The following is an 18972-nucleotide window of genomic DNA, read 5'->3' as shown; positions in this document are numbered from 1 at the left end:
GCTGGAGCAGGGTGAGTATGAGTCAGGGGCCATGGGAGGCAGGGCAGCTGCTGAACGTGTTGGGCCCGTCCCAGTCTGGGCCGCCCGGCTGCCTCGGCCCCGTGCTGGGGGGAAAGAGGGAGGGGCATGGCTGGCACCCCGTGCACTTGCTCAGGCAGAGCCGGAGTGTGGCAGCCACCTGGGTCCCGCTCGCTGTGGGGAGAGGTCCAGACCTGCCCTTGCGCCTGGCCTGGGGCGGGTGGGCTGCGCCCGGGTTCAGGCTGGGAGCGCTGTGCATGGCAGGGCGTCTCGTGCTGTCCCAGGGAGCCGCTGTTCATCTCTATTTGTGCCTAGGGGCGCTTGTGGGGCAAAGCCGGCTCTGGTGGCAGGATGAGCGGTGGGGGGGGTTGGGGCAGGCGCTGGTGTCCCGGTGGGTTATGGGAGGCCCCCTCCCGCCACGGGGCAGAGTAGGGGAGGCTCAGGCTGTGGGGGTGGGGCAGGCGGAGGGAGGGGTTCAGGCTGGGGCCTGGCTGCAGCTGCTCCTTATCCCCTAAGCGCCCCCCCCCGCTCCCCGGGGGGCTCTGGCCGGCGGTGTTTTGCGGGCCGCCGCCGCCCCGCCGCGCGCTCCGCGCCGCCGCCCCCCGAATTCAGGGGCATGAAGGCGGCGGCAGCAGCTGGGCTGGCGCGTGCTTCCTGGAGGCGTTTCCTAGGTGACGGGAGCAGCGTCGCGCGCGGGAGCAGCGTCACGCGCAGGCGCAGAGCCTCTGGCCGTGCGGCTGCTTGTGTGCGCAGCGCGCGCTCTGCCTTGGCCCCTACGTGCTACTGTAGCCTGAAACCCCGCCCCCCCTGCCCGGCCGCGTTCGGAGGGGGCGGGGCACAGCCTGACTCCTTCCCCCCTCCCCGCGCGTGTCTCGCGAATTCCAGTCCGCCAGGCAACGCTGGGCTCGGTACTTCCGGGGGGCGGGGCTAAGTGACTCCCACCTCCCCCGCCTGCCGTGTGAGTGCGGAGAGCGGCCGCCCCCTAGGGGCGCATGCGCGGTATCGGGCCGCTGCTGCGCCTGACGGTGTGTTTCCGGGTCGCAGGGAGCTTTTCCGGGGCGTGGAGGCGGGTCTGGGAAGCTGCCGCTGCCGCTGCCGGGTAATAGCGGTTCTGGGGCCGCGCGGGGCGGGGGGCGAGCGTCGCCGGGCCGCGGGGCGAGGGGACCGCGGCTGCCTGGCCAGGGAGCCCCGCGCTGTCCGCCCCGGGGGCGGCGGGAACAGGAGCCGCCCCCCCCCCGCACTCAGGGGCTGCGGCGGGGACCGGCCCCGCCCCGCTCCCGGGGCCTAGGCTGGAGCCGCTCCTGGCCCCCAGGCGGCTAGATTTCGTGCCGGTTGTTGTTAGTCAGAGCCAGGAGCGGGTCCGGGGCTGGGGTGAGTGTGTGTCTATTGCCCCGACCTGCCCCGACTCCTACTACAAGTAACAGGGACACGAGGGGCTGGGCCCGAGCCCTGGGGGGGGGAGGGGGCCAGCACCCACGGCCACTGCTCCAGGGCTCCCCTTCGGCGCCCCCAGCAGCGGGGGGGGGAGGGGGCGCGGCTGGCTGGCTGGCTGACAGCTCCAGCCCCACTACCCTGGGGCTGAAGCGGAAAATGTCATGGGGGTCATCAACTCTACGGCCTCTGTTCCTGCGGTGTGGTGACTGGGCAGCTCCTGAAACGGGTAACAACAGGGGGGTGAGGACAGCTCCGAAGTGCCTATGTCACTGTTCAGGATCAGGCTTAGGCTACTTGAATCGCGTAGGTATTTTTGAAAATTTTACCCAGACTCATTTTTGATTTGGCAGCGGCAGAGACATCTTAATTTAAAACAAGGACCAAACCCAAACATACGAGAGTGAGACACCATGGCGCAGTAGGTCACAAGCAGAAAGCGGAGAAACACCATGAGACAATGACAGCGCTTAGCATTGGCTCACTTTACATCAAATTGTTTTGTGAAATTGCATTGTGAGGGTGAATGTCATTCTGTCATCTTTTTTCCCCTTTCAGGTGTTAACTGTTCATCTGAGTACCTGATGCTGAAATTTGTTCCTCTTTAAATTGAGGAGACCATTGTTATGATTCTCCGTGACTAAGTACCCTTCCCCCCATCGTTACGTTACGCTACATGCCAAGCTGATACAATGATGAATTCTCAAAGTTTCTCATTACCAACAATGGTGCCCAGTAGCTCTGTTATTAATAGCTCCGTGACTAGTAACTTATCAACGAACAATCCACCCAGCAAATCAGTTCTCATTAGCAAACCCTTTAAATGCTCTGAATGTGGCAGGTCTTTTGCCCAGCTGACGGAGCTGGAGCTTCATGAGATGTCTCACGCTGCGGAGCGACCGTATCGCTGCGAGCTCTGTGGAAAGACCTTTGCGCAGACATCCGCTCTGGTGAAGCACCAGCGTGTTCACACAGGAGAGAAGCCTTACAAGTGTCCCATGTGTGGGAAGACCTTTGCCCTGTCCTCTGGCCTGGTACTACACAAACGCATTCACACTGGCGAGCGGCCCCACACCTGCCCGCTCTGCGGCAAGAAATTCATCTCCTCCTCCCACCTGGCCCTGCATCTGCGCTCGCACACGGGCGAGAGGAAGTACAAGTGCAACGTGTGTGGGAAGCTCTTCCTACAGTCCTCGCACCTTGTGAGGCACAAAGCAATCCACACGGGGGAAAAGCCCTTCAAATGTGAGGACTGTGGGAAGAACTTTGGGCGTGCCTCACACCTGAAGACTCACAGACGGGTTCACACAGGGGAGAGGCCTTTCAAATGCACCCAGTGCGAGAAGGCCTTCACACAGAAGGCAGGACTGATTCTGCACATCCGCCTTCACACTGGTGAGAGGCCCTACAAATGTGAGAAGTGTGGGAAAAACTTCCGTTCCTCCGCTCACCTCATGTCGCATCAGCTCCTTGAGTCTGGGGAGAGGAATTTCAAATGTACCACATGCAGTAAGGCCTTTAAGCAGGCCTCATCTCTCAAACAGCACTTAAAAACACATGAAGCCCGCGAGCCTCATCGCTGTTCTGTTTGTAGCCGAACTTTTTCTAGGTCCTCTTATCTCCAACTTCATATGAGAACGCACAGTGGGGAGAGGCCCTATCATTGCATGGTTTGCAACCGGACTTATGCCAAAATGTCTACATTTGAGAAACATTGTAAAAAGCATCAGCAGGATGAAGAGAGGTGTGACATCAGGCCCAGAGCAATGACTACAAGGGCAAAAGCACTGGCTGAAAAGAAAAGGCAGGAGCAGAAACAGCAGCACCAAGATGACCACCCAGAACAACATCATCAGCCTGACAGAGAGCAGCAACAAGATGGAGAGCAGTAATAGTCACTAAAACCAAAATTGGGTGTGGTTCCCCGTGCCCCCACCCCAAATGGGGGAGAGAGGGGCTTGGTTAATTTCTATCAAATAAAAACCCCGTGTCACACAAGTGTTGTTCAAGAAAACATTCTGAAATGGAATTCTGCATCCTAAAGGTGCAATGCAAACACTTTTCTTTGTCATACCATCATCTCTCCAATAAGTCTCCCAATGCTCCATACAATCAGTGTTGTGTTCAAAATGTTACATGGTTACAATACAGTTTCACAAAGTTCATCCTTAGCTATTTTGTTTTAGATAGGTAGGATGCCTCTTCTAAGCTAGAGTCGTAAGGGTTACCATTCAGCCAAAATGTTCAATTTTATAGGGATTGTTTAAAAAAAAAAAAAAAAAGTGGGATGAGTCTTTGAATGCAAGAAGTAAATTGAGATCCCCTGGGTGAAGATTAAAGTAAGTGACATTCCTGCACAAAATGGAGTCCCAACTTTTTGCTTACACTGGTACCAGAAATTGGGTAGGGCAAGATTAATGGAATTTTAACCTGTGAAGTGCAATTTGTTTCTAAAGCACTGTAAATATCTAGAAAATAGCCTTGAGACTGTTTTGTCTTACTTTCCCAAGGAAAAGGGAAGTTCTGCTCAGCATCCAAGCACTGCTTGGTGTCTTGAGTGAGATATGTTTGAAGAGTGGCAGGGCTTACTGTGTGGTGTTGGAGATCAGCTTTTTTTCCATCATTTTCAGAAAATAAATAAGGCAAGTGGGGAGAATCTGTAATTCAGGTTAATTTGAACAACTTTGAACTTCCAAAACATCATTTTGTATCAAAGCTGAAAGAGTAATATATATATTTTAAATTAAACTTTTCAGAATAGAAAATTTGTTGGTGGAGAGAGATTCTAATTTCTGTCCTTTGGCCAAATCAAGTGTACTATTAAAGTATTGTTGTCTTTGGTTAGTGAAACCATTGCATTGGGAAAACTTGGAAATACCATAATGACCACAGTCAAATCAAGTTATTTCATGTTAAATATGGCCGAGAGATCATCTTTAACAGAACTGAGATAACATTCTACAGATTCTGAGGAGCGTTAAAAATATGTTTAAAGTAAACAAAAACAACAGGAAGAAATGTGGTGCCTTTATCAAAGCATAGCTCTTCTTAAATCAGAGCTTCATCCTGTTCTTGTAAGCTTTAAATCATTTTAGCAACACTATTATAGAGCCTACTTTAAATGCTTACTTATCACTTATTATTACCCAAAAAGTCACTTATGCCAGGAAAAAAAGGAAGAAATCATTTCCGTACTTTGAGCATGTTTAAATGCACGTTCCTTATTTTCTATATTGAGTGCATTGACTTTTTCAGACTATATTTTCATGCCATTGTGTGGAAACACATATTTTGCACTTTAAGGATATATTTAGAAAGGCATATGTCTTTGGTTCTCTGTTGCATACTCACAACTCCATGTTTTTAAGCCAAAAATGTATTGTTGCAGATGGAATGAGAACTTATGCATTGTAAATATATCAAAGAATTGAGTCAGAGAAATTACGCTGTGGGGGAATTGAATTCAATTTAATAGCACATTCACAGTTAACAAAACTGATGAAAGAATCCTTTGACTTGTCTTCAGAATTTACTGTACAGTGGATGAACTGAGGTACAAAAAAAGTCTTTCACGGACCTGATATTTTTATATAGCTGAATTGTACACTTGCAGTATTCAAACAGACAAATAGAACATCTGATATAAGTCAGAGTTTATTGTCATGGTAACTTATAATGCAAACTTTTGCTACAGACTTTAGATTCATTCTGTTGTGAACTGTAATGTTCTTTGAGAGGGACCAGACTCACTGGGATATATCTGCAGTCGTGTTATGCAGCAGTGCCATACAAGTAGAGTTTATCTTTTTGTACTTCAATATGCCTATTAAAATAACCACTATAAATGGCTGTCTACTTTTCCATCCTAACACTTCTGATTTTAATCTTTTTACTCTAAACTGTTTGCTACCGAAAGTAAAATGGAAATCACTAGTAGTTTAGCTTCCTTTAAAACGTTTAAATTGTTTTAGCTAGCTATATAATGTTTCTCTGCTAGTTGTGGTATTCCCCTTACAAAATGTAGAAGTCATTGGCACGCTATGTTCTTACTTGCACTGTAGTGTACTTCCACTCAGAATTCAAAGATGATGACAAAAGAAACTTTTTAAGGGCTATCTTATTCCCTCCATGTTGCTCCTTTTGTGCTTATTTATTTCCATTTTACACATACCCCCCACCCCTTTTCTTTTTTAACCTTCCCCTTTTGCTTTTTCAGTTTCCTGCTCTGTCAGCTGTCTTCTCCCAGTGACCGGAAGCCCAGGATGCAGGATCGACCCAGAAATTGTAAATTAAAAAAAACAAGTTCCAGGAGTATTTCAGAGTGGAAAAATGAAAGTATGCTCTATTATGCCCTGAATGTTACACTAATGTAAGTAAGGCTGGGCAAATCCTGTAGATTGAAATATAACTCTTAGGAGAGAGCAAGTTCAAAAATGTGATTCATGGAAATAATGCCAATCCCTGTATTTTTCAGCCTAATGCACAGAGAGGAAGCAGAAAAAATTGTTTTAGTGTCTCCTCCCCCCAAAAATGAAAGTAACTTTCCATACTGAAGTAACTTATGATTCTAATTAATTGTGAATTTCAAGATCCGTCCAATGGTGCAATGATTTGGGTTTTTTAGAAGGGGAATGTTTTCGCTTTTGGAACTGGGAAAGCTTTTTTGGTGGAGTGTCCCCTTCCCCATGGAATGGATTCACCTCCTTCCTGTAATCATTTGTGTGTTTAGAAGAGACTGGGTCAGCTCTGACACATGGCCCTTATCTTAGCTGTTTGCTGAGAAAATAGTAATGGGGTTATTTACAATAGAGCAGTTTCCCACCAAAGTAGGATTCAGATGTCCGAAGTGTCACATGCCTGGTCAGTCTCATTCATCACAATGCTCCTCTAATTCACTCATCAGGCACTAAAAAAATTGTGGTTTGTTTCTCATTGTAAAGGAACATGGCAAAATAATTTTTAAAAGCGCCCTTGTTTCCCTTAAAACGTTCCAGTAACATGCGTGAGATTGGAATGGTTTACAGACTGAAAGCCCAGTGACATACATCTCTAGCAGACTCAGTGGCTCTTTACAGTGGGGCACATTGTGCTGCTGGAATGAACACTTCAATTGGAGCAAACAGCAAATACCAGCCTAGGAGAACGAGTGACCAGTAAGTGTATGGATTTAATCCTTCCCAAATTCATTTTGTTGCTGTCAACATACAAATTCATAGCTTTCCTTTGGCTCTCTCCTGAGTGCACAGACCATTAATGGTGAACAAAACAATGCATTTTGGTAAGTATACTGTTATCAGGATACCAACACAAGACACTGCTTGAAAAAAAGGATTGATGTGCATAAACAAGAAACGGTCTACGAATGCTGATAATTTCATGTCTAGGCTGCTTTAGTAAAATGGGAGGGTTCTTATTCCTAAAAATACTTGGTCTGTCTTTGAGGAGTGGGGGGAAGAGCTAAGATGTACAGCGACAATTCAGATAGTAAAATCACAGTGCAGAAAGCAATGGAAACATTTCAAAAGACAGAACTAACTGAAGAGAATTACAAAATAGTATCTGTGAACCAAACTGCTCCTATGTTAGTGTTTCTTTTTCAATCTCTGCAATTTGTATGGAAAGTCCTTTTTATACTACTCACAATCCACATAATCTTGCTGTAATTTTGTCCAATTATTTCTCCTTTCCAATTAACTTATGATTTTGTTGATAGGTAATGCGCCTCTTGGCAGAGTAAGGACTGTAACATCTGTGGCTTTAGTCCTCAGATACCTTCCTCTCTGCAACAAGTTGTGTCTAATTTGCATATCTGGGCTTAAAATTGGGAAACCTTAAATTCTTACTCCTTTTAGAGAGGTAGGGGAACTTATTTGCATTCTGTTCTGGTCTCTGATATCACTTAGCTTTACAATAAAAATACCAGCATTAAATAGGTTAGTGAAACTGTCTAAACAAGATGGCTTACCCCATTGTTCTGGAGAGAAGGATGGCGGGAATCACGTCTCCAGTATCAATAGATAATATATTTTAAGGATAGGTTGGGTCATTCAATAGACTTGAGATTAAAATAAATTCACCTTCCTTTGCCACCATAATTTAACAACTTTGCCTTTGTTCCCTCCTTTGAGAGAATTAGACACATCAGAGGTAGAAAAGGACTCATTAATTCATCTGATCCATCTCCCTGTCTCCCTACAGTAAATTAACCTAAAAAACACATTTCAACAAGTCCCAAATGAGGAAGCTACCATTGCTTTCTGGGGGTATTATCCAAGTGCTCAATAATATATAGTCCTGTCAAGAACTTTTTAAAACAAATGCTTCCCCTTTTAATTTCATCCTGCTACTATTAGCTGCATCTGTTGGCAACCCTAAATGAGTTCTCTTTGCCCTTGGTCTGTATCCCTTTCAAACGCCTGTAGATTTATCAGATTTAGCCCCCTCTTTTTGTCACCTTGGGCCTCCCGCTACTCCATCCAAAAATATCACCGAGCAATCACTTCCCTACAGTGAACAGCTTGCTGCTTCCAGCACTTCCTCTGCACTATTCAGATGGTAGGACTTGATCTGTTTGACAGCCATCACTTCCTTCCCGACGTGGCTTCTCTGGTGCCTTGTAAGTTCTGAGCTCTGTTTGAAGCTTCTTCCCACAGTTTGTGCCTGTGCAGGTTTCTCTTGTGTGAGGCAAGTGCTGATGAGCTGGTTACAGTGTGTCCTGGTGCTTGTGGTTCCTCTGGTGCCGGATCAGGTTGGAGTTCTGGCTGAAGGCCTTCCCGCACGTGGGGCATTTGTAGGGCCGCTCCCCTGTGTGCACTCTCTGGTGAGTGATGAGGTGGGAGCTCTGGCTGAAGCCCTTCCCGCAGGCAGGGCAGATGTAGGGCCTCTCCCCAGTGTGCACTCTCCAATGTCTGAGTAGGGTCAGGTTCCGGTTGAAGCTCTTCCCGCACTCAGGGCACTGGAAGGGCCGCTCCCCTGTGTGGATACGCTGGTGTTTCACCAGGAGGGAGCTGTCACTGAAGCACTTCCCGCACTCAGGGCACTGGAAGGGCCGCTCCCCCGTGTGGCGTCTCTGGTGGGCGAGTAACTTGGCAGGGTTGGCAAAGCCTTTTCCGCAGTCAGTGCACTGGCAGGGCCGCTCCGCGCGATGGTTCCTCTGGTGAGTGCTGAGGTGAGAGCTGACAGCAAAGCGTTTCCCACATTCGGTGCACTGGAAGGGCCGCTCCCCAGTGTGGACCCGCTGATGCGTGAGCAGGTTGGCGCTCTGGCTGAAGCCCTTCCCACAGTTGGAGCACTGGAAGGGCCTCTCACCTGTGTGCGTCCTGCGGTGCTGGGCCAGTGCCGAGCGCACCCGAAATCTCTTCCCGCAGTCTGCACAAGTGTAGCACTGGTGCTGTGCGTGGGCTCTCTGGTGCCTGCCCAAGGCCAAGGAGCTGTGGAAGCTTCTCTGGCAGACCCCACAAGGGTAGGGCTTGGCGTGGGTGCGCTGATGCTTGAGGAAGTGGGAGTTGAGGCGGAAGCTCTTCCCGCACTCACTGCACTCATAGGGCCGCTCCCCAGTGTGAGTGCGGTGATGTCTGACCAGGTTGGAGCTCTGGCTGAAGCCTCTCCCGCAGGCAGGGCACTTGTAGGGCCTCTCACCCGTGTGGGTTCTCTGGTGGGTGATCAGGGCTGAGCTCCAGCTGAAGACCTTCCCACAGTCTGCACATGGATAGGATTTCTTTCCCATCGGGGCTCTTTGGTGGCCATTGAGGCCTGAGCCCCTGCTGTACCTTTTCTCACAACACTTAGTGTTCATTGACAGCCTGTGGAGACAGCTCTCTGATGGACAGTGGTGCCTTTAATGTTTGTGAGCTCTCATCCACAGTGAGTGGATTTACTCTCTCTTTTGGAGGGCTTACCCACTGTCTTTCTGGGCAGTTACAACTCTCACAGGCTCTTTCCTGATCAGGATTCTGGGAAACGTTCTCTTTGGATCTCCCTGAAATTGTTCCATCTGGTTCCCCTCGCTCAAGTCCTTTCTGCTGAAGATTCTCTGCACTCTCACTCACAATCCAAACGTCTGCTGGAAAAAAGAAAAAATCAGACACCCTCGTTCTCCATGTTCAGGAGAAAGGGAACTGCAGAGGGTTCATCACGATTTTTGGTCTGGTTTAATTCAGATTGAAATTCAGGAGACAGTTTCTTTTAAATCCCTTCTCCAGAGGAGAGAGCATTGCAGTGCCAACATCCCATATGTACAGCTCTACAAAGTCCGAGTGAAGGGAGGGCTTACTGTCCTCCCGGAGGTCTTTCCAGAAATCTGTGAGGGACATGACCGAACAGCTGTTTATAGTATTGAATTTGATGAAGCACAAACGTGAGCGCTCACAATGGCTTGGTTGGGACTTCACCTCTTTTTTTTCACTCATGATTGGTTTCTGACTTGGGTTTCCTCCTCACTTTTACAGGTATCACGGATATCTTACTTTCCCCTGATTCCAGGGACCCATGGCTTTTCCTCTTGTTCTGTACAGGAGATCCTGTCAGGTTTAGGTGTCAGAGATCCTGCTCAAAATAGGAGATCCGGGCTTGTTACAAAGATCGTTCTGTGATTTTAAACCCAGTGTCTGTCTTTACTGGGGCTTGTATTATCAAAATGGATGGGAAAGAGTTTGCTGAGCCTCTCTGGGAAAGGCAGTGTTCTGGTGGGAGATGTGACCCAGAGAGAGTCAGACTCCTCCACACATTGCAGGACTCAATGATTCAGCTGAGCTGCAAACATTAAGCCACTTGCCTATTACTAAACCCTCAGAGGGTCCAGAGCACACTCAGAGGATGAAGTGGAGAAATACAGTGATTACAGGTACAGAAATGACCCTGGACAAATAAATATAATAACTCTTCCCTCAGTGCAAGATCTGGCTATGGAAAAATTAGCTCTGCCATTGTGTTTCTGCATCTTCTTTTCTCTAGGAAGAGGTGGGATTGTGGCACTCTCTCTCACACAGTTTTGGACTGGTTACCCAGAATTCTAAGGGACTTGGGAAGATCCCTGACCAGAAACTGACCTATGTCCTTCACAGAGAGTGCAGCCTTCTCGTAAGTGAAGGAGAACAAGCCCTTACCCAGGGAGATGAGTCCTGTAATTCTCCTGCATCCCTGTAGAAGACATCCCTGACATGACATCCCTGTAGAAGACCCTCTGATGAGGATCCAAAAGTACCTACTGCCCTCTGGTGCAATAGACCGTCACTTCCTTTATGCAACAAGAACAGGAATATGTGTGGCACCTAAGTTAGTCTCTAACGTGCCACAAGGACTCCTGTTCTTTTTGCGGATACAGACTAACACGGCTGCTACTCTGAAACTTCCTGTATGGTCACTGGCACCTGACAAAAGAAGCATCTCCCACTTTTGCCCTTGAAACAATCCCACTACTGATCCTGAGAAGCCCCAGACCAGCACTTCCTCTCCATTCTCCCATATTTCACAGGCTTCATTGCTGCTTATAGTTTCCATAAGTATCCAGTTAGTCATCTCCCAATTGGCCCTCATTCTCAGGGCCAGCCATTCATTCTCCCCTGTTCTGGCAGAGATCATCTGCCCTCTCCCTGTTATAGCTGTAAATGCTGACAATACTGGGAAGCTGCAACTGCAACTAACCCCCGAGGAACAGATCTGTCTTTGTCCTGAGCGCCCTGTTTCCCTTTCTCTGTCTCACTTCTTGCAGGAGCTGTAGGGCCCATGCTTGGGCCTCAGCAGGGCTGAGAGTTCACGCTCTCACTTCTTGGGATTGCACAGACTATTATTTACATCTGGGGATGGGAAACAATTCCCAGAAGTCCCTGTCAGTCACAGCAGTGATGATTCCCAGGCTAGAAGCCTTGGGCATTTCAAGGCATTAGATTCTTCAGTTTTGTGGATTTCCCCACCCAAGGTGTCTGATCCTAAAAGGTCAGGTTCCAATAAGCCACCCCCAGAGCTGCTCCAGGCTCCACAGCTCCTCCAGTCATATTATTCAGGTGCGTGAGCAAGGAAAACCCATTCCGATTCAGCTTCTCTCCCCAGCACCATCCTGCCCAGGTCAGTATTAACTCATTTTACAGACCGGAAGCTGCAGGACAGTTGCTGGGAGCCTTGCCTCCCAATCCCATTCCTCCAGCTCCCTTGATTTCACCATCTGTGTTTTCTCTCCGTGCCAGTCTCTTCCATCTCCATTTTCCTCCTTTCTCTTAACTCCTCACCTGTCCCTGCCCTTGGGATCCTCTCCCCATACCTCCATGACCCCTTTCCCAATTTGTTCTGCTCCTAGGCAGTATCCCACCCACCAGGCCCCCTCTTTGCTGTAACCCCCCAGCCTTGGCAACCCCCTCCTAGAATGGGCCGAGCTGCTGCTGAGACTCACCCCCTGTGAATGTGCAGGGGTGCTGGCGGCCTTCTCCCCCCAGTCTGTCTAACCTCCCTAATGCTGTCAGGAGAGGCAGCGCGGCCGGGCTAGCAGTGGGGCTTGGCTGCTTGCTCAGTACCCCTAGAAGCAGGGGTTTCAGGATGGCCTTGGTCACCATTGTCTGAATGGCATTGGAGCAGGGAGGAGTGATGGGTGGGGCCAGCATGTGGCTGTCCCACCAAGTGAGTGACTTGGCAAGTCTCTCCTCCCAGCAGGTTTAACCGACAGCGTCAGCCCCACAGTGTATTTACATCCCCTCCCCTCTGCAGGACACACCCAGTCCCCAGAAATCCCCTACCTGAGCGTCTCCCCTGTGGCCGTTTCCCATCTTCATCAGAGTGGGACAATGGGAAGGGAAACGTGGATGCTATTCTGCAGACCATCAGGGTGAGATGGGCACCTCGCTTTCCTGTGTCTGTTCCCTCCCCTGGGAGAGCAGGTTATTGTCTCAGCTGTAAATTAAACCCAGGAGCTGTCCAGTCCCTGACCCGTCAGTTCCTTATCATCCCACTTCCTGCCTCCCCTCCCCTCCCCTTCTCCCAATGCAGAGCTACAGACACCATCAGCTACTCCATCCCCTTCCTGTGTCCCTCAATACCAGCTCGGGCTGCAACACTCACCGGCTTCAGGCTTCATCTAGCCCCCTGAGAAGCCCCACAGGCCCTGCAGACATCTACCTGAGCCTCAGACTCCAGGTATTTGAGAGAGGGAAAGGAAATGCACAAGCCCCAGAGCTGCTGCTGCTAGTGACACAGGCTCCTTCTCCCCATCGCACTTGCGGGAGCTGATCCAGCTAAGGGAAAGAGACAGTTCCCAGGAATGGGACAGTGACCAAGTCTCCCAGCCAGAGAACCTGAAAGGGGCAGGAGGAAGGAGCAATAAAAGCTGTCTAGGTAACTCAATATCCAGCTATCTGAATTTTACACTGCTGCCCATCACTAGAGGTCAGAGCATCTGCTGCATGTAGTGGCTCTCAACCTTTCCAGACGACTGTACCCCTTTCAGGTGTCTGATTTGTCTTGTGTACCCCCAAATTTCACCTCACTTAAAAACTGCTTGCTTACAAAATCAGACATAACAATACAGAAGCGTCACTGCACACTGTTACTGACAAATGGCTTCCTTTCTCATTTTTACCATATAATTATCAAATAAATCCATTGGAATATAAATAGTGTACTTACATTTCAGTGTATAGTATACAGGACAGTATAAACAAGTCATTGTCTGACATTTTAGTTTGTACTGACTGTTATGCTTTTTCTGTAGCCTGTTGTAAAACTAGGCAAATATCTGAGTTGATGTACCCCGGGGAGACCTCTGCGTACCCCCATGGGCACACGTGTTGAGATGGTACCATGAATTGCTGAGACTGATATGAATGAATGTGGCAAGCATGAGTTTGGTATGGCTTGGTCTGTCTCAACTTGCTAGAGGATTCTGGGAGCAGGATTCTCTTAGCATTAGCTAAATGGAGTGGGGATACTACTCGAGGTGCTGAAACTGCACTGGAATGGTTAACAATGGCTCAATGGGCGTGTGTGTTTTAACCCCGAACTTTGGAATATTTCAGCAGAGAACCCGCTCACAAAGTAAAGAACATGGAAGAGCATGCGATCAGTGAGCCTGGTGACATGGCTGACATGGGTCAGAATGACCCTTTTTGGATAACTTCACGCTAAGAGCTTAAGTGAATGATTTATGAGAGAGTAAACTATGGCTGAACTTTGGTCTGTGTGTCTGCTTTGCAATCCCTTCCAAAATTATGAAGTAAACCAATCATAAACACCTACAAGGCATATTTCTGGAACATGTGACTCCTTTGAGAACAAAAAGGTATATAAGTGCTAAGCAAAGTAAATGAGTCAGATCCATTCCCCAATTAATATCCGAAGAGGTTCGAGACTGAGAGACAGAAGTCGTCGGGGTAACCGAAACCCTGCCTTGAGGGACCTTTGCAAGACCTTAGAACCAGAAGTCGTCAGGGTAACCAAGGCCCTGCTTCGAGGGACAGACCAAGTGCCTGAGAGGGGACAGAAGAAAGAGGAGCAATCAGGATACTGTGTAAGTCCAACAGAGTTACTGAGGGGTTCTGCTTGGGGAACTGAGGCTTATGGAAAAGAATGTACCATGTAACCTTAACTGCTTGTGTGATTCTCTCTCAAATAAATGACTGTGCATGAAGCATATTGGTTTCTGAATTCTCACTGGTATCGGTAAACACCTGCCCAGCTGTGGGCCATTAAAAGATCCGTTTCGACACTATGTACCCCTGGTTGCGAACCACAGCACTAGTGGACTTCATGGAGTTTCTGCCACTTTTCCAAGTGGTGTAGGGATCTGAAAGCTCTTAAAGGGAGAGGGTTATATTTTGCTTGTGTGGCTTCTTTTGTTGTTACACGCTCCCAGACTCGTCCAAGTCCATTTACTGCATCATCACTGGGTAGATTTACTTTCCTTCAAATAAGGTGAGAAAGAGAGAGGAAAAGCCAGTTGTTTTCCATTGCCTAGTAACTAAGGGAATATACTGTCCTAGGGAACATGTCAGAGGGATACCCCAAATCGAGCCTCTGATTCTGCTCTTTCTAGTATATATTTCAGAGATTCTGGTACTGGGAGGGTTTCAAAATGTCTCAGTGGGTTTAGTCCTGGTGGAAGGCGCCGATTAGGTATGCGCTGTAATAAAGTTTGGAGAAGCAGGTTGCAGTGCCCTGAAGTTAGTTAATATTAGACACAGGCTATAATTAAACCTCACAATTCAGTTGAAGCTTCTTCCATATACTGGAGTGGACGGTTGACACTGAAGCGAAAGACAGTGTCTAGAGAATGCTTCAGCCAGTGATATCACACAAGCCAAGAGGAGAGCAGTTGAGAGGGAAGGGCTTTTTAGTCAGACTGTTTAAACGCTTTCTTTTTTGTTTTTAACACACAATTAACTCTAGCGATGAATGAACATTTTGGATAAAGGAATCTTTGTTAAAGATAAACACCCCATCAATTAAGGAGCTCATGAGAGCCAGGGTCTGAAACATCCAGTAGATTTCCCAGCAAAACTAGGGAAGGGCCAGAACTTGGGAATGTAGAAAACCAACAAACCTTTCAGCCCCTCTTTATACATCAAAACAGGGCACAAGCCCGGGGGGGGTGGGGGGAGGGGAGGTTGTATTGCTGGTGGTGTAAGGTGGGTTTTTTGCAGGCACTTCTAAAGTAGGATGCGCCATATGGGATTTCAAATATGTCCCTGAAATATATAGAGGCCTCTGAGGCTATGCAGCAGTGGTGAAGGAGCATTATAGATGTATCTAAACAACCAATGCAATCCCATTGTTGGCCAGTGATGGATCCAACCTTGCTGTAAATCTTTAGCCGATTCCCAGTTCATACCTGTTTTGCTGGACTCACTGGAGAGAAGCTTTCAGGAGTAGTGTCCACTCTTCATGCTCCATGGCCCTAATTCAATCAGGCAGAGGGAGGCCTTGCTCTAGCAACATACCAAAGCATGTACTTAACTTTATGCATGCAAGTTCTACTTAGTCACCCACACACTTAAGTGCTTTGCTGGATTGGGGCCTAAATCAGGATTGGGACTTGTAGAACCAGCAATAATGGCAGGAGAAGGCCCACTATTTGCATCGAGAAGGGCAGCTACTAACAGCCTCATGCACCAAAACATCTGCTGTCCATGGTTACCAGGGCTGGTGAAATAAAACATCGGTGACTTTCCAAGAGCTCGTCCTGGGCCGTGAAACCCATTTTTACTTGTGCTTTTGCAAAATAAAGACTACATTTGGCTGACATTACTCTTTACGGAGAGCTTAGTTCACAGAACCCAGCTCAGCACATCTCATTTCAGAACTAACCAAAACCACTGCAGTGAGTGGGTCTTGCCACAGCAGAGAATAAAATCAAAGCTGAAGGAATAGTGCAAGCAACTGGAGAGAGAGAGACTGATGTGCCGTTAATAAAAGGAAAGGATTAAACGCTAGTAAGTATGCCCAGACAAAAACTAAGCTGGAGTTAAGGCTGAGAATTCATATTACTATGTTATTACGTTGCAGTTATCAAAATAGCACTCACTAGAGAGGCAGAAAATTCAGACTTCAGATTACAGTTAAAAGAAACAAACATTAGGAAGATTGGGAACTCACAGCTAAGGCACCCAGAGGATGCCAACATCCCAACATCCCTTTCTTTGCTCCCTTCATGCTTCTTTTTTCTCCGATGAGTAATTTTTGGTTCAGAGCTGTCATAAACCTTCTCCTCTCCCCCGTCTCTGGGAGTGGATGTTGTGAGTTTGGAGACGTCCCTGGACTTCAATAGTTCTATGGTGCGACAGTAAAAACGTGACCCACAGAGCTTTGGGTCCAGAATGGCTTCTCATAATAGCAACGAGGAGTCTGGTGGCACCTTAAAGACTAACAGATATATTTGGGCATAAGCTTTCATGGATAAAAAACCCACTTCTTCAGATGCATGTGAACAGCTGAGCTGCTGTTCCTTCTACTTCCCTATTATCACATAATTTTCCAAATTACTCAAACATCAGGCCAATGGCCTGGCTAGCTCAGTGCGTTGGTCTGTCCCAGATCAGAGCAATGGCCCGGCTAGCTCAGTACGTTAGTCTGTACCGGATCAGAGCACAACATTGCTTCCAGATCAGTAATCAGACATCCCATGTCCTGCCCACAGCAGAATTTTCAGAAGCCTCAATCACCATTGGTCATTGGTGTTGTCAAAAGAAGTTTATGAAACAAAGACTTAAAATCAAACTGCCTCTGTGTTTGGCATCCCCTGCAAACAGTTTCAGAGCAGTATGTGCTCAGGGCACAGCTCTGTGCTGTTCATATCACCTGGCATCAGGTTGTTTTGTGTGCCTGGATCTCCTCCCCACGTGGATTTTCTGGTGACTGTCGAGGTCGGACCTGCGTCTGAAGCCCTTGCCACAGTCCATGCATGTGTGGATTGTCTCCTGGTGGTGAGTCCTGTAATGTACCCATTGAAGTGCTCCCCGCATGCCGCACACCTGTAGGGCTTTTCGCCCATGTGGACCTGCAGGTGGATGATGATATCTGAGCTCTTCCGAAAACCTTCCCCACATACGGAGCCCTTCTAGAGCTTGCTCTCCATGGGGACCGCCTAGTGCTCAGCCAGCTCTGTGTTCTGAGCACAGCTCTGCCCACGCTCCAGGCACCCATGGGGCCTCTCTTTGGCATGGCTTTTCTGATGCTCCCTGAGGCTGGACCTGCAGCTGAACTGCTCCCCACAGTCGGGGCACACGCAGGAGGCACCCCCCGCATGGCCACACTGGTGCTGTGCCAAGTTGTAGCTCTGGCTGCAGCACTTCCCACAGTTGGCACATTTATAGGGTTCCTGTCCCATGTGGCTGCAGTGGTGCTCCAAGAGGTTGGAGCTCTGGCTGAAGCCCTCTCCGCAGTCGTTACACCGGTTAGGGCTGCTCGCCATTGTGGGCTCTCTGGTGAGTGACCAGCGTGGAACTCTGGTTGAAGCTTTTCCCGCAGACAGTGCACTGGGAGGGCCGCTTGCCCCGGTGGGTTCTCTGGTGGGTGATCAATGTGGTGCTCAGGCTGAAGTTCTTGCCACAGTCCCTACACTGGCAGGGCCGCTCGCCAGGGTGGATGCGCCGGTGCTTTGTCAGGTTGGAGCTCTGGATGAAGCCCTTGCCACAGTGGGCACAGCTGTAGGGCTGCTCCCCAGTGTGCCTACGCTGGTGATGGATGAGCATGGAGTTGACACTGAAGCTCTTGCCACCGTGAATGCAGCAGTAGGGCCCCTCGCATGTGGACACACTGGTGTTTGATGAGGGAGGAGCGGTTGTGGAAGCTCTTCTTGCAGCTGCTGCACTTGTTGGACTGCTCCCCCATGTGGATGCACCGGCTGAAGCTTGGGAAGGGTCTCTCCTGTATGGGTTCTCTGGTGCCGGACGAGGTGTGAGGTCCAGCTAAAGCCTTTCCCACAGTCAGGGCAATTATAGGGTCTCTCTCCTGGGAGGTTTCTTTGATGTCTCAGTAAATCCGAACTCCTCTTATATAGCTTGTCGGACTTCTGGCCTGCCCTTGGTCTGTTGCTTCTGGGTTTTCTTTGAGGGACCAAGGGGCCTTTGAGACTGCTGAAATCTTTTCCATGATGAGTGGATTTACCTGGTCTCTTCCTTGGATGGTTTTTTTGTTGCCCCTCTGGATTGTGTTGGTTCTCTCAGGCTGTGCCCCGTTGAGGACTCTGGAAAATATTCCCTTTGGCTCTTACAGGTAACACGCCATCTGGCTCCACTTTCTCAGTCACATGGGCCGCTGCAGAAGTCACAGAAAGTCACAGAATCTGTGACTTCCATGACAAACGCAGAGCCTTAGTCATGATGCATAAGAAATGGGATAGAGAATATGAATATAAAGAATATTCTAGTGCCTTTATATAAATCAGTGGTGCAGCCGTATCTGGATACTGATGCAGCAGTGATCACCCCAGCTCATACAGGGTATGAATTGGAGGGAGTTTGCAGAAAGGCAATAAAAAATATGAAGAGGCTGGAGAAACTCTTATAAAGAGAGATTGAAATGGTTGGGTTTGTTACCTTACACAAATAAGAGAGGACATGATAAAGGTCTATAAAACAAGGAATGGGATAGAGAAGGTAGGTCAGGATTGTCTTTTCTCCCTACCTCATTACCTAAGAACAAGGGGAAATTCAGTGAAATTAAAAGGTGGAAATAACACTAAAAGGAAATACTTTTTACACAATGTATAATTAGAGGTGACACTCTCTGCCACAGGAAGTCATCAAGGCAAAGTACTTAGCAAGGTTCAGAAAGAGATTGGACATTTATATGGATAACAGGAATATCTAGAGTTGTAATTAAAGTTAACAAACATTTGCGAAGGGAGAAGCCCTTTGCTTCAGGGCTTAAAACAATCTCTAAGTATTAGAGACCAGGCTGAGACCTATGTGGGGGGCAGGTCACCCCACATCTGCTACTGTAGGGTCTTACACCTTCCCGTGAAGCATCCGGCACTAGCCACTGTTAGAGGCAGGACATTGGACTAAATGGACCTTGGGTCGGAACCAGTATGATATTTCCAAT

General features: G+C 48.4%; 2 protein-coding genes across 4 annotated transcripts in view; one reads left to right on the top strand and one right to left on the bottom strand.

Moving 5' to 3' along the window:
• The first annotated feature begins 1059 nt into the window (after positions 1-1059).
• The window catches only part of LOC117885289 (zinc finger protein 239-like), a 30653-nt gene continuing 12740 nt past the window's right edge, over positions 1060-18972 (top strand). Inside the window, exons 1-2 of the mRNA XM_034786583.1 lie at positions 1060-1117; positions 2008-3145. Of these exons, the coding sequence (XP_034642474.1) occupies positions 2142-3145 (1004 nt within the window). The 5' untranslated portion in view covers positions 1060-1117; positions 2008-2141. The remainder of the gene's footprint in view (positions 1118-2007; positions 3146-18972) is intronic.
• Positions 4897-12403, bottom strand: LOC117885290 (zinc finger protein 239-like). 3 transcript variants are annotated; one of them, XM_034786584.1, is made up of 2 exons: positions 12174-12403; positions 4897-9993 (listed from the first exon to the last, which is right to left on the bottom strand). In XM_034786584.1, exon 2 carries the CDS (start codon positions 9242-9244, stop codon positions 8153-8155), a length of 1092 nt encoding a protein of 363 aa, XP_034642475.1. In that variant the 5' UTR covers positions 9245-9993; positions 12174-12403; the 3' UTR covers positions 4897-8152. The 3 variants fall into 3 exon arrangements, with proteins under 3 accessions (XP_034642475.1, XP_034642477.1, XP_034642476.1); XM_034786586.1 differs by having other exon boundaries at positions 4897-9511; XM_034786585.1 differs by having other exon boundaries at positions 4897-9508.

This window comes from Trachemys scripta, chromosome 11 (assembly GCF_013100865.1).
Source record: "Trachemys scripta elegans isolate TJP31775 chromosome 11, CAS_Tse_1.0, whole genome shotgun sequence".
Classification (NCBI taxonomy): Eukaryota; Metazoa; Chordata; order Testudines; family Emydidae; genus Trachemys; species Trachemys scripta.
The sequence above is the reverse complement of the archived record's forward strand: the minus strand, read 5'-3'. Positions and strand labels throughout refer to the sequence as shown.